General features: G+C 40.0%; 1 protein-coding gene across 2 annotated transcripts in view; it reads right to left on the bottom strand.

The window, feature by feature from the left end:
• The window catches only part of KIAA1958 (KIAA1958 ortholog), an 84,803-nt gene that overhangs the window by 63,923 nt on the left and 4,383 nt on the right, over positions 1-16,497 (bottom strand). For both annotated transcript variants that reach the window (XM_088838279.1, XM_088838278.1), the window contains exon 2: positions 14,341-15,532. In XM_088838279.1, coding sequence (XP_088694405.1) covers positions 14,341-15,508 — 1,168 coding nt within the window. In that variant the 5' untranslated portion in view covers positions 15,509-15,532. The remainder of the gene's footprint in view (positions 1-14,340; positions 15,533-16,497) is intronic.

Here is a 16,497-nt window from a genome sequence, read left to right as displayed (position 1 = left end):
GTACTGAAGAATCAGGCTGCTATGTGTATCATAACTGAAGTCAATAAAGCACCTAGGATTCATCAATCATTAAGTCAGATTTACTCTGATCACCGTACTCATCACTGTTCTCACCTAAAACAAAGCTTAAAATCACCTTGCAGTCACAGAAGCACAACTCATCATTTTTGCCATGTTATATAAATACTTTTTCTGGGTCTAATATACCCCTGGGAACACAAGCCATTAGTTATATAAATGAGATCCAGACTGAAAGATGGGCCTAAACTACAGTGGGTCACCTGCACTCTGCCCACCCCTGCTGAGATCCAAGATGGTCAGGCAGCTCAATCTGGGAGGAGCGGGAGGAGTCCGCTGCTTCTCACAGGAAAACAGAAACAGGGATGACGTCTGAAGCTAAGTAAGACTGCGGTACTCTGACACTGACTTGTCTGCCCACGGGTTGTACATTATTTCATCTCTCCAGACCACAAGGAATGAATACCATGGCTAGATAATCAAGGTCAATGCCTCCTCAATTCTGAACTGGCGCCTGGTTTCCTAGCAGTCTTACTCAAATCCAGATTCAATGAAGAGAATTAGATCTTCAGGTTTACAGCAATTTGCTAGGCTGCTGTATCTGGATGCATTTTTCATATCTGGGAGGTCTCAATCATATGCTGATGAGCTTTAACTATATAAAAACAACAGTTTTTGCTACTTTTACTGGTAAAATAGAAAAATGCCTCTATTTAAAATAAATAAAAAGTCAACTGGGAAGATTTTCCTGTAAAATATTAAGACAAATGATACTTAAAAACGAAGTAAAGCCCTGGAAAAAAAGCTGATAAAACTGATTAACTTCTCAGAAAATTATGCATTTGTACAACTGAGAGCAATTAACTTGATTTTCACTTCTGCGTTTCAGAAAACTAGTTTTGTAATTATATTTGTAATTCTTAAAGATAGATCATTAGTTGTCTGTAAAAATAAGCAATATTACAAGTTTAACTAAGTTCATGTTATTTTTAGGTATGTAGAAAGTGTCTCCAATAAATTATGATGTGAAATAGGTTGCCTGTAGCTACTGTACTTTTAATTCCCAGCTAAGAAAGACCTTCCTTTCATTTATCATGGTGGCCTAACTGTTCACTTAACCACTTTTAGCCATATTATCACCCCTGTCTTCAGAAATATGCTGCTATCTAACGGCAAACAATTCAGTCTTATAAAGTCACTTTTTAACAGCATCTTAGTTCAGGAAATGTAAGACAAGGTTTTGCTTTTTCTTTTTTTAATTAGGAATGTTTTGAGAGAGGAAGAGTTAAAATGTCTGTCTCCCATTTAGAGGGCAGGCAGAGCAAGAATTATGTTTTTGTCCTGTTCATTACTTGTTCATTGAGTAACTGCAGCACCCAACCTGGGCTTGGCACTTCGTAGGCTTCCAATAGATATTTGTTGAATAAATGGTCATGGCACGTTTCAGAATTCTTAATGGCTGTTTCATCCGATATACAGAGAACTTTGAATATATTATAAATATTTTGGGTCCTGAAGATCTTTCAGTGTCACTTAAAACAGTGTTGCGCCTTGGACAGAGAATACAAGAGTGGCAACAGAGATCACAAGAGGCCAAACACTCAGAAGTCATCAAGTCTAATTTCCAAATCATCTCCCTGTCTCCTCCTCTCCAGTGCCTTTACTGTTGCCTCATTTGAGCATTTACTGCCATCTCCCATCTGAATTATTGCAAGTTTTACCCGGTAAAACAGTCCTGAGTCCCAGTCCCGACTTCCCCCTTGCTATCAGTGTGATCTTCTAAGGTCACACAGAGGAACTGTGTTCCTCTGCTCTCCCTGTAAGTCTGTGACTTCATGTGCAAAGTCCTCCATGGGTGGCTCCAGTCCTCTTTCCAGCAGCAACTCTGCTGACCTCTGTGAAAGTTACTTACACCACACTCAGAGCTTTTCCTCCCTGCACGTGCTCATGCTCTAATGTCTTTGCTCATGCTGTTCCATCACCCTGAAATACACTTCCTTGTGTCCCAAAAGGCTAAGACAACTGCTTTTCATGTGTTCCACGGCATTTTATATACCTTAGATATGGTCTTGTTGGTCTGTCTGCCTCCTTCTCTACACAACGATATTCTGGGGTCAGGGAATCTGCCATTCATCTTTGTATTTTCACTAGTCCTGTCACAGAGCAGATCTTGCAATAAATGTTTAATAAACTGAAGGTCCAGAGGCTTAGTAGAAAAAGAGACCGTGATACATGTTTCCTGCTTCTGATTAAGCGAATCCTTCTATTAAACCCTGCTGTTGCTGCTGCTAAGTCGCTTCAGTCGTGTCCGACTCTGTGCGACCCCATAGACAGCAGCCCACCAGGCTCCGCTGTATTAAACCCTAGGTCTTCCTAAAAATGATTCTCAGAAAAAATAATCGCTTTATGACATACTCTAGCAGCCCAAACTTTGGAAAAGTGACAGGCATGACCTAAAAATGAAAGAAAGGGGAGAAGAAACAATTTGGTGTGGGCTATTCCTACGCCAAGGCAACCAGAGATAGGGACCAGGGACCAAAGTACCAAGCCTTTCTCCCTCAGATAAAAAGTAGGAAACTACACTTTTGGAACTCTAAGCAAATCATCTAGTACCTCACTTCCAGTCAGTAAACTAAAGGAAACAATCTCTTCTTCACGGAACTCAAGTAGTGCTGATCCTAGAAATGAAAGTGCTATATATGTATATAGATAATACAGGACATTTTGCTTTTGTGGGTTTTATTCATTCCAATAGAAGAACTTAAAATAATTCACCCATCATATCATAATCATAAGGAGGAAAGCCATAGTGAAATCTGAGAGACTAATTCTCTAATTCTTTGTCTATAAACAAGTATATTGGGAGATAATGTTAGTAAAGTTTGCTTTCTTACCAAAAAACCTTCTATATTCAGTAATAACAATAATGTCATAATGCCTTTACCTCATAAATATCCCATAATCAACTTGATGCTTCATGAGCTATATGATAGAAGTACTCACATTTAAAAACATACAGAAAAGTATGAGGAATACTAAATTATGCTTACCAATGAACCAGAGGGCTTTATATGGCTTAATTTAACCCTTATATCAACCCTAGAGAATAGATCCATTATTTTCTTCATTTTACAGATGATAAAGCTTAAGAGACAGAGAGGTTAAATGACCTGCCAAAGTCACCCAGAAAATAAGTAACAGAGCTGGGACTTGAATCTAGGCAGCTGTATGCCCAGATTTTCATAACGAAGCACCGTGCTTCTGTAACCTGTATGTAACATGAACTCGTGTTTCTGCCAGATTTAATACATGTTAATAATGTAATATCTGTTCCATGGTTTTAAAAGAAAACATCATAGATACAGTTCAGGTTTCTGTGTACTCAATGCCATCCTTCCTCTCTCCCAAAGGCACACACCGTCACTGGTATGTCTCCTTCCAGCCTACGTTTCATAACCACATGTGGTAGGTAAGAGTGTAACATACAACAACACACAGGGAGGTCTATTCACGTTTTAAAGTATGGAGCTCTATATATTATTCTGCAACTCCATTTCAAAGATATATCTATACTAATTAATGCAGATCTGGCTGATGTATATATTCCACTGAAAAATATATCACAATCTATCTTCTGACAGACACTAAGGTTGTTAGCCGATTTTTTTCCCTTGTTATCACAAAGAAAGTTGCAATGTACACCCCTGTACTTTTCTCCTTTTACATGTGAGGAAGTTTCTCTAGGACAGGTGCCTAGAAACTGGACTCCAGGGTTGTATGATATGCACACGTTTAACTTTATAAGATACTATAAACTGCTCTCCCAAGTGGATGTGCCAAGCTATATTGCCACCAGCATGTTCTCCATAGTTGAAGCAACATTTGGAGAAAAATTAATAATTTTTGCCTTTCTGATGGTACCATATTGCTGTTTTAATTTGCATTCCCTTGATTATCGGTGAGGTTGAGCATTTTTCATATGTTTATTAACTATATGGGTTTCCTCTTATTAGAAGTGCCACTTCATTTCCCTTGCTCATTTCCCTACTGGATTATTTGACCTTTTCCCTACTGATCTGTGGCAGTTCTTCACATAATCTGTATATGAATATTCTTGGTTATGTGCATTAAAATCATCACACAGGTTATTGCTTGTCTTTTAACTTTACGATACCCCTTGTCCCAGCTAAGATTTTAATAGCTGTCAGCATTTTCAATCTTTTCCTTTATGGTCTGTGCTTTTTTTGCATGTCTCATTTAAAAAACTGTTCCCAACACCAAGGCCACTTAGCAAGATTTCCTTAAAGCTGTTTCAAGTTTTATATTTTCATATTTAGATCTTTATATGAGACTTCCTTTCATGCCTGATGTGAGGTAAGGATCTAATTTTGTCTAGTTCTACATGAGAGACCAATTGTGCAATGCCATCCACTGTCTGGTGGATCCTCTGCCACTGATCTATGACACCTCTTTCACATACGGTTCCCATACATGTGCAGGTGTGCTTCTGGGCTCTCTCCTCTGTTCCATCGCTCTATTTGTCTGTCTTTTTGGTCAGACTATCCCACTTTAATTATTACAGCTTTATAATAAATTATATATAAGTTATCAACTATATTACATAAGGTATAATGGGTTTTCATTACTGCCTTGGTAAAACTTTCTTTGTAAAAACCTAAATACTTTGAAAAGACATGACAATATAATCAATTCTTTTTTAGAACAGAATGAGTATATGTACTTAATCACATTATCTCCTCCCCATCCTTCCCCAAGTGTAGAAAACAAGCCTAAAAACTAACTTAAAACCACAACTTTTGTCTTTTCTAAGAACTGCAAAAAAGGAAGGAAAGAAGGAAGGAGGAAAGTGTCCCTCAGCCAGAGGTTTCCTCCCTCAGCCAGAGGCTGGAGACCACCATCCCCAGTTCCTTAAACTCATTCTGATCACAGTGTTCTATTACACATGATAAGACCTAAGACAACTCCCACCACCACCACCACTCTGAGAACTGCCCTTTGACCAGCTGGGGAGCAGGGAATCTGTGACACTTAGGAAGTGGACAGGAGATCCTGTGACACTCAGGCAGGACAGTCAAGAGGTGGTGATCTTCACGTACAGAAACAACTGAGACTCGTGACACTGAGCTGAAGGGGAGAAGGTAGCCTCCAAAAGGCTATGGGAAGGGGTGCTGACAGAAATGTCTTAACGGGCTCATAGTGTCAGTAACACGTTTAAGGACATGCAGTTTCATCACGGTTTTGATCTGCTCTTTCTTCCTGTGGACATGTAGTCCATATCATAATGGGAGAGAGGGACCTGTTCCCTGTGCAATTAGGTAAGTGAAGAGTTGAATGGAACAAAGTCATTGTTTTTAGATGATGTTGCAAATACCAAGCAGTGAGTCCTGGAAACTCCCGGGAGCAGGTATTTAACTTCCCCCCGGATACGTTCTCAACATTGGCTACCTATCAACACACGACTGCATGGGTACTGTGCACAATGCGTTGGGACTCAAGAGAAGGGTGCTTGGTAGCTCCATTAAGCCGCCCTGAGCATTACAAGAGAAGTACATGAATAAACTAGGTAAGCATCTAGTCCACTTACCTTCTTTTAAGAGGTCTACGACAAACTGTGGAAAATTTTTAAAGAGATGAGAATACCAGATCATTTTACCTGCCTCCTGAGAAACCTGTAAGAAGGTCAAGAAGCAAGAGTTAGAATGGGACATGGAACTACAGACTGGTTCAAAATTGGGAAAGGAGTACATCAAAGCTGTATACTGTCACCTTGCTTATTTAAAATACGCGAAATGCCAGGCTGAATGAATCATAAGCTGGAATCTAGACTGCTGGGAAAAATATCAACAACCTAAGATATGCAGATGATACCACTCTAATGGCAGGAAGTCAAGAGGAACTAAATAGCCTCTTGATGAAGGTGAAAGAGGAGAGTAAAAAAGCTGACTTAAAACTCAACATTCAAAAAACTATGATCATGGCATCCAGTCCCATCACTTCATAGCAAATAGATGGAAAAAAATGGAAACAGTGGCAGATTTTATTTTTGTTGGACTCCAAAATCACTGGGGATGGTGACTGCAGCCATGAAATTAAAAGACGCTTGCTCCTTGGAAAGAAAGCTATGACAAACCTAGACAGCATATACTGAAGGACAGGGAAGCCTGGAATGCTTCAGTCCATGGGGTCACAAAGAGTCAGACATGACTTACCAACTAAACAACAAGAGGCCTAATGAAACAAAGCTCATTTTCCCTTATTAGATCTTACCAAACTTTCCATATTTTTACCATTCACTACCGAAGGCAATTCAAGGGTAAAATTATCCAGAGGTTATATTTCTCTAGCTTCTTTGTTTAAAACAATGAAAGCCCAATCTAGCTAGTTTAGGCAGAAAAAAATTTAATAAAGGCCACATAATTTCCCAGAACACCAAGAAACCAGATATGGAGGTGGTCAAACCACTGATTTGCCCTGGTGGAGACAAACCAGCCACCAAACTCCAGCTTAGGCCTTGGAGGGTGGAATCCTATTCCTGCTGCCTCTAGAAATTGGACTGTATTTTATAAAACAGATTCCTGTAGGGACCTCTTTATTTATCTTTGGCCATGTTGTGCAGCATGTGGGAATTTAGTTCCCCTAGCAGGGCTTGAACTCATGCCCCCTGCATCGTAGGCGTTGAGTCTTAACCACTGGACAGCCAGGGAAGTTTTAGGTATTTCTGATTAGAGTCTAGAGTGAGTGCATTTGAATGGCAAAGCCTCAGTCATAAGATTGTGCCCTCACTAAAATATCAACTAGGAAAAGAGTTTCTGATCTCTCCAATGGGGTATACAGATACACAAAGAAGGGAATTCTCTCAAACAGGAAAAGTGTTCAAAGTAACTGTGCAGTCAGCAGGAGTAACAATGTGCCATCTAATGTGGAACCTACATCCCTGCTTCTCAAGTTTCAGTGTGCGTACATATTACCTGGACATCATGGTTAAAATGCAAATTCTGATTCTGTGGGTTTGGGGTGGAACCTGAGAATCTGCATTTCTAGTAAGAACCCAGGTGATACTGGCTCATGGACCATTTTAGTAGATGAATGAATGTTAATGCACAAAATCAGAATCTACTTGACTATTCAAGAGTATTGAGGACAATCCAGTAATAGCAGCGATGATATGAAAACAAGAATGATGGAGACTACTGGTCATGGAATGTTTACCATATGTCACACACTCTCTTTAGTGCTTCCCCTGTGCTTTGCATTTGGTCCTCAAACAATCCTGTGAGACAGACCATTGCTATTACTTCTCAAACGAAGAAACTGAGTCTCAGAGAAATGAACCGAGTTAAGGTCACAAGGCCAGTAGGAGACAGGGCTGGGAATCTACCTAGGCATATCTGATCCCAAACTGAGTGGTCAAGCTCTACTATCTCAGTGCCCACACTCCCTGCCATATCAATCCTCAGATAAGCACCCCTTTATAACAAGGAGGGAAATGATGGTATAAACTAAGCCTGAATTTTAATTCTACTTCTCTTATCTTTCAGAATTTGTGTTGCAGGTCTTCCTGCAGGAAGGTACAGGAAAGACTGTGCCTAAGAAACCAAATTTAGTCTTGGTCCATCTGATAAGAAGAGTCATATACTTCTTGTGGAATAAAGAACTGTATAAAATTACGTTTGTGTGTATATGCATGCATACATATGCATGTAAATACATAAGTAAATACATAAGCATGTATTTACTTATGCACATTTTTATCCCTTAGATTAGAACACTGTTAAAGTACATCCACCATATGAATGATATATATATATAAACAACTCCTCTATCTGCCTCACAAAGAAAACTAAATGTTCAAAAAAAACAAAAAACAACAAAAACTCACCCTACATAAACAGTAGTATGTGGAGAAGGGAAAGGCTACCCACTCCACTATTCTGGCCTGGAGAATTCCATGGACTGTATAGTCCATGGGGTTGCAAAGAGTCGGACATGACTGAGCAACTTCCAAAAAAAAAAAAAAAGTAGTAGGTATCTCTGGTGTGCTGTCTCTTTCAAGATTAGAATCCAGAATGGCCCTGGAAGAATACTCCCATGTGACTCCCACAGTCAGCTGTGTGGTCTGTGTAGAACTTGTCTCGGTATCCTTTCCAGGGTAGGAGTTTGACACGTCACCGGAAACAAACTAAATGTTCACTGACAGATGGATGGATAAAAAAGTGTGGTGCATGGATACAATGCAACACTCAGGTCAGTTCAGTCACTCACTCGTGTTCGACTCTGCAACTCCACAGACCGCAGCACGCCAGGCTTCCCTGCCCATCACCAACTCCCGGAGCCCACTCAAACTCATATCCATTTCGTTGGTGGTGCCATCCAACCATCTTATGATCTGTCATCCCCTTTTCCTCCCAGCTTCAATCTTTGCCAGCATCAGGGTCTTTTCCCATGAATCAGTTCTTCACAACAGGTGGCCAAAATATTGGAGTTTCAGCTTTAGCATGAGTCCCTCCAATGACTATTCAGAACTGATTTCCTTTAGGATGGACTGGTTGGATCTCCTTGCAGTCCAAGGGACTCTCAAGAGTCTTCTCCAACACCACAGTTCAAAAGCATCAATTCTTCGGCACTCAGCTTTCGTTATAGTCCAACTCTCACATCCATACAAGACTACTGGAAAAACCATAGCCTTGACTGGATGGACCTCTGTTGGCATAATAATGTCTCTGCTTTTTAATATGCTATCTAGATTGGTCATAACTTTTCTTTCAAGGAGCAAGCGTCTTTTAAAATTTCATGGCTGCGGTCACCATCTACAATGATTTTGGAGCCCAAAAAAAATAAACTCTCTGTTTCCATTGTTTCCCTATTTGCCATGAAGTGATGGGACCAGTGCCATGATCTTAGTTTTCTGAATGTTGAGTTTTAAGCCAGTATTTTCACTCTCCTCTTTCACTTCCATCAAGAGGCTCTTTAGTTCCTCTTTACTTTCTGCCATAAGGGTGGTGTCATCTGCGTATCTGAGGTTATTGATATTTCTCCCGGCCATCTTGATTCCAGCTTGTGCTTCATCCAGCTCAGCATTTTGTATGACATACTATACTACTCTGCATATAAGTTAAATAAGCAGGGTGACAATATACAGCCTTGATATACTCCGTTCCCCACTTGGAACCAGTTGTTGTTCCATGTCCAGTTCTAACTGTTGCTTCCTGACCTGCATACAGATTTCTCAAGAGGCCGGTCAGGAGGTCTGGTATTCCCATCTCTTGAAGAATTTTCCACAGTTTGTTGTGATCCCCACAGTCAAAGGCTTTTGCGTAGTCAATAAAAGCAGATTTTTTCTGGAACTCTCTTGCTTTTTCAATGATCCAACGGATATTGGCAGTTTGATCTCTGGTTCCTCTGCCTTTTCTAAATCCAGCTTGAACATCTGGAAGTTCACGGTTCACATACTGTTGAAGCCTGGCTTGGAGAATTACTTTGCTAGCATGTGAGATGAATACAATTGTGTGGTAGTTTGAACATTCTTTCGCATTGCCTTTCTTAGGGATTGGAATGAAAACTAACCTTTCCCAATCCTGTGGCCACTGCTGAATTTTCCAGATTTGCTGTACTACTCAGTCATAAAAAAGAATGAGATAATGCTGTTTGCAGTCTGGTGGCTCACACGGTAAAGAATCTGCCTGCAATGCAGGAGACCAAGGTTCAGCCCCTGGGTTAGGAAGATACCCTGTAGAAGGGAATGGCAACCCACTCCAGTACTCTGGTCTAGGAAATCCCACAGACAGAGGAGCCTGGCAGGCTACAGTCCACAGAGTCACAAAGAGTTGAAAACAACTATCACACACACATGGATGCAACTAGCGATTACCATATTAACTGAAGTTAGAAAGACATTCCATATGATCACTTATATGTGGAATCTAAAGTATGGCCCAAGTGAACCTCCCTGCAAAACAGAACAGCTTCACGGACATAGAAAGCAGACTTGTGGCTGCCAAGGGGGCGGGGCGAGGAAGAGGGGCAGACTGGGAACCGGGGCTGGTAGGGCTTCCCTGGAGGCTCAGAAGGTCAAGAATCTGCCTGCACTGTGGGAGACCTGGGTTCGATCCCTGGGTTGGGAGGATACCTGGAGGAGGGCATGGCAACCCACTCCAGTATTCCTGCCTGGAGAACTCCATGGACAGAGGAGCCTGGAAGGCTACAGTCCATGGGGTTGCAAAGAGTCAGACTTGACTGAGCGACTCAGCACACAAATAGAGGAAGCTATTACATTTAGAATGGATAAATAACAAGGTCCAACTATGTAGCACAGAGAACTATATTCAATATCCTGTGATAAAAGATGATGGAAAAGAATATAAAAAAGAATGTATGTATGTGTATAACTGAGTCACTTTGCTATATAGCAGAGATTGGCACAATACTATAAATCAACTATACTTCAGTAAAAAAAGGGAGAGTTCCTGCACAAAATCATAAAGGAAGCTGTGTGCATATACGTATATTTAAGAAATATACACATTAAAAACTCAACTTACAATGCAATAAAAATTTAAATTTATGACAAGTGCTCCAAATTTACATAAAAATCTCAAAAATTAATAGAATCCAAACCACTTGGAGATAGACAATTCTTCTAACAATGGATGTCCTCTTTATGCACGACTGCTAAGATTTGAGTTGAGCTTTATAACAGAGCTAACATGAAAATTAGTAATTTTATCCACACCTTGTTAACATTTTATAACACTGTGAGTTTAGTTCTGAATAGAAATAAGAATGGCTTTCCAATAGGGAAACAGATTTTTTTGGGGAGGGAGCATGCTGCAGCCTATGGGATCTTAGTTCCATGACCATGGACTGAACCAAGGGCCATGGCAGTGAAAGCACTGAGTCCTAACCACTGGACCACCAGGGTACTCCCAGGAAATAGAATTTAAATGGTATCAGTAAAACTAAACAAAAGGGACAGTTTCTTTTTATTTCTGGCTGACTCAATAGTTATTTGTCAAATTATTTATTTTAAAAATATTATTCAAAGATACACAGTATTTCTACAATGATCTGATAATTACTTAAGCGTACATAACATCCATTTTAAAAGTACCCGATGATGCTTTCAGCTAGTTCTTTTAGAACCTTTCCTGGCTTAGTCCTAAGCATGCTTTACATATTAACTGCTTATAGTCCATCTGCATATACATTTTGATGTGATGAATTCTACACTTGATCTTAGCCAAAAGGCCGAGAAGCGATGGATGTGCTGAATTCTGAATTTCTTTTTTTAAAAAAATCTATGTTTCAAATAAATTTATTCTATTACTATCATGGCTTCCCTGGTGGCTCAGACAGTAAAAAAGTCTGCCTGTAATGAGGGAGGACCTGGGTTTGATCTCTGGATTGGGAAGATCTCCTGGAGAAGGGAATGGCTACCCACTCCAGTATTCTGGCCTGGAGAATTCCATGGACAAAGGAGCCTGGCAGGCTATGTTCCATGGGGTCGCAAAGAGTTGGACACGACTGAGCGACTTTCACTTTACTTCATTTTATTACAAATATGCAAAACACAAAAATACTGATAAATAAATAAAAAATTTAAGAGCACAGAACATAGTTTGGGCTCCACAGAACAAAGGTAAATTGTAAGTTAACTTTATATATCTCTCATTAAAGAAAAGTATCAATCAGATTTTTATTTGTCTCACTGATGCTTCTAGTTCAGAAAGTGTTTCTCTAAAGCCAATAATATCCTAACAATATAACATCCTTCATGGAACAATGGATCAAGATATCAGGATCACTCCTTAGGAAATTCCTATTACAGTTAGTTCAAGTTTTAATTTCTAATTTACTACACACGTACAGTGGGCCAATATCCACTAGACAGATGCAAGGAAATCTTGCAACTTGCTTTTTGCATGGTTAATTTATTAGGATATACAACACAAACGGCAGTTTTACTAAGCTGTTTTGTTATACTGGACCACTTTGTAAGATACATTTCTGAATTCCACCCTCAAACATAAAGTAGAATGTAGAAACTGTTGTCAGGCTGTCTCCTATTTCACATGCAAAAAGGGGAGGGGGACAAATAAACTAGATTCACAACTATTTAAGTGAAAAGGTACTACTTATATCCTATAGATATCAAGAATCAGATTTCTTAGAAAAAACTTTCACCAGCCTAATAAAGACAATGTTGTGTCTAATGATGTGAAGATTAGGTCAAAAACCATTTTGTGATTAAGTGACTGAAGTGAAACAAGAAAGGAAGGACAAGGGAAAGAAAGCCCAAGGAATGGGAGAAAATATTTACAAAATATATATTTAATAAAAGGCTTAAAGCTAGAATTCACAGAGAACCCTTACAACTCACCAATAAAATGGCAACATAACTAGAAAATGGGCAGAGGATCTGAATGGATTTTTCTCAAAAGAAGATATACAAATTAAAACCACAAGAAGATACCACTTCACACACCCAGCAGGATAATTTTTTTTTTTAATGGAAAACAAGTGTTGGTGAGCATATGGAGAAACAGGAATCATTTAAAATTGTTGGTGAGACTGTAAAATAGTGAAGATGCTTTGGAACACAGTTTGGCAGCTCCTTAAAAAGTTAAACATAGAGTTACCATATGACCCAGAGATTCCACTTCTAGACAGTTGCCCGATAGAAATGAAAACGCCAGTTCGGTTCAGTCGCTCAGTCGTGTCCATATGTCCACACAAAAACATGTACATAAATGACATTCGCAGCAATATTTACCACAGCCAAAAAATGCAAACAACTTAAGTGTCCATCAGCTGATAAACGAAAAACAAAATGTGATCTATCCATACAGTGAAATATTATTTGATAATGAAATGGAAAATAATGCTGACAGACACTACCACATAACTTAACCTTAAAACAATTATGCTAAGCGTAAGAAGGCTGTCACAAAAGGCCAGAGAATGAAAATCCACTTATCTGAAACATGTACAACAGGCAGATCTACAGACAGAAGTAGATTAGCAGCTGACGGGGCTGTGAGAAGGGGAGATGACTGCTAATAGGGATGGGGTTTCTTTCTGGGGTGATGAAAATATTCCAAAATTAGACAGTGGCGATAGTTACACAACTCTGTGCATAGACCAAAAACCACCGAATTGTAAAAATTTAAGAGAGTTATTTTAAGGTACATGAATTTTATCTCAATAAAGCTGTTCTTTTGAAAAGAGAGAAAGATGAATAAACTGAAAACCATAATTCTGAATCAGATATGAGTATTTTCATTGTATATTTTATTATTAATATCAAGATTGTATTTGGAAATCATAAACTGAAGATTTCCTTTTGGACTCTTAAGGCTGACACTGAAATGGGGAAAGCATGTTTGCAAAGCAATGTCATTTCAGAAAGTTAGAGGGTAAAAGCATAGATACCTCAGGCTTCCAGAAGCTTTTCCTAAAATACATGACTTTATGAGAAGAACTAAATTGAAACCAAAGTGTGCCACGAACGTCTGCTTTCCACATAGTACTCTGCATGTCTGTTCATCCCTTCCGTGTTTCTGCTTCTGGCCTATCAGATTTGAATCATGAACCCAAAGGCATGACACTCAAACCCCTTCTATATAAAAATACCTCAGATCAAATAAATACTGAATGCTTGAATTACAGAACGTTTAGGATGTTAGAATTACAGACAGGGGCCTCATGTAACTATTTTCTTCTCTCAATCCATTCTAGCTAGATCCAGGTATTTCAGAAATCCAAGTTATCTGATTATTATATATTGAGAAAAAAGATAAACTACTTCTTCCAGATATATTTGGATTAAAAAAAAAAATCCTGTCTTAAATTGCCACACCACTAAAATGAATAAAGTGCTAAATTGGTTTCAATAAATAATATTGGCCAAAAAAAATATTAGATTTATTTTCATTATATGCCTAACCCAACATCATTTTTACTTCAAAACTGTAACCAAATACCTTGATACTGATAGGAGAGCAAAGCTTTCAAAAATCATTTTACTATATAAAAATTCAGCTTCAGATCAAATATAAACCTTCAATCTAGCCATGTGATATCAAGAGCACAATCCTACAGCTGTCCTCTCAGCCCTGAGGTATACCGACTGGATGATGAATTTCCTTTTTATATCACCTGAATATATTAATTTCATTATTTCTATCTTTCTGAGAGTAACAAAGGCCCAAATTCTAGCAAATTGGGCCAACGGTTTTAGGAGTGCTGACGGCGCACAATTCTCTGATGTATGTGAACGAGGGACTGTCGCCTCACGCGCCATACCTGGTATGCACTGTGCCGTGGCCTCGGTGGTTATGGTTGGAGCGACTGGGGGCTGCTGCTGACTGGAGCTCACTTCTGGCTCTGTGTTAACTGAGGGAGAAAGGGCCACCTCACAGGAGGAGACCTGGCTGGGCAGATGGGACAGGAACTCTTCAGAAGCAACTTGTTCATCCTGTCCTGGCAGCTGCAGGGCAGACAAAGGGATGCTGATCTGTTTGTTAGGATGAGATGTGCTCACGGGCATCTGCATGGCCACATGCTGGCTGGTGCCGTGGGCACCGGGGGGTCCTCTGTTAGGTGAAGCCAGAGATACCCTGGTGGTCTTCTGGACGACTGGTCTGGACACCACAGAGGGGGATGCGGATATACCATGTGGGTCCAGCTCTGTGCTGATGGCGGATGCTACATGGGAGATCAGCTTAGCAGACCCTAAGGAGGGACCAGCATGAGTCTGAGACTTGGGTTTTGCCATCTGTGTCAATGACAGGGCTGGTCCATCTACCCCTCCAGTCAGCTCTGCATTTGCCACAATATAGTAATCTTCGGGAATCTCTTGTTTGATCTTCTTAATGATGACATCACTGCTGCATTCATCAATCATTTGAGTCTGGGAGCTCGAATGGAGAGAAGATGGGACTATTCCAGGCCTTTTTCGCGCAATGCTTTGAGGCCTCTGTGGTTGGGGTTCAAAGTCACTATCTTCATCCGTAACAGAAGACTCACAAACCATGTCAAACAGAGTGTTTTCATCTTCATACTCTTCAACAGCTTCATCCAGTTCAGAGGGCTCACTGCAATAAGAGAAGTCACAAGAGTCTCTGGTCCGATTACAGTCAAGCTTCGTTTTCACTGGTCTCCCAGGGTACCTTTCAACGGGGCTAGTTTGAGTCTCAGAGGGTACGCCAATTATACTGGGACTATCAGAGTTAAAACTTCTGTTATCCTGGAAACAGACCCTTTCTTGGGAGCCAGCTCTGCAAGTAGCTGTCAGTGGCCAGTGATAAGCATGGCCTGCACTACAGCCCCACATTGCTGTCAGGTTCCCATGGGAACCTTCTGAAAGTAAATGTTTCAGGTTTGGAATGAGGCTGCAAATGGTCCCATGGCTGTGGGCCCAGCTGACCAATTTGGATAGATTCTCAGATGAGGTATGAAGGCAATCCTCCATGTTACAGGATCAGCAGTGTCTTTCCTAAAAGGAAATAATCAAAATAAGAAGCCATTATTACCCGATATATTCCCAGATCTCAATCACTTCAATTTCCTGGAACTATGATTAGGTGGCACACAATAAAAGTAATAGTTAATATCATGTACATGGGTATGATACGATCTGGAAGAGAATGTAGGGAAAAAGTAAAAACAGTTTATGGTTTCTGGCTGTGGGATTTGAGAATTTTCTGTTATTTCCTTTATTGTTATTAATATAATATCTACATAAGAAAAAAAGTGAAAAAATAACAAGCAATAAAAAAGAGGTGAATTTTTTCATAGCACATTTTACTTTCAAAGTTACAGAGAGACAGGTTCAATTAACCAGGAGGATGAACTTCCAATTTCACCTTCCACCACCGGAAACTTCACTACTAAAGGAAGAGTCAACAAAGGCTCAGATCCATTCTAGGATGGATGGGAGAGAAGGGAAGTCTGGCTGCTTTCTACTGGATACCAGAAAACAAATGGCATTACTGGGAGTCCATGAAGAAAATGTGGGGCTAAATCTGAGATGTGGGGAAGAAAAATCTTTTAATAGAGAAGGGAAAACAGACCGAAAGGAGAGCCACTAGAGGCCCCTGCTGGGATGGGGTGCAGGCAGGCTGCAGACCAGAAGCAAGGATGGGTAGGCCAGGTGCCAGACCCTAACCAAGTCTTAGGAGCAGGCTTCCCATCTTCTTGCTGTCTGAAATTCCTGAAACACTGCCTTCATCTCACAATTCAGAGGTAAAAAGATTTATCCAGTATATTTTACCATCTTAGGTTCCCATACACACAAGTTGGTTCCTATACATACAACCACCTACCAAATAGAAATAAGTCATTCTTTATTGGACAGAGGTCAAAAAGAATAATTGTCACGGGCCCTTGACTGGATAAGAGTAAGGACAACATAACAGGCAAAAAAAGTGAAAAAAAGTACAGATGGAATCCGTGTGTGAC

The sequence above is a fragment of the Moschus berezovskii genome, chromosome 7 (assembly GCF_049115385.1).
Source record: "Moschus berezovskii isolate FMDL1 chromosome 7, NW_MosBer_1.0, whole genome shotgun sequence".
Lineage (NCBI taxonomy): Eukaryota > Metazoa > Chordata > Mammalia > Artiodactyla > Moschidae > Moschus > Moschus berezovskii.
Note: the sequence above shows the minus strand (reverse complement) of the source record. Positions and strands in the feature narration are given on the sequence as shown.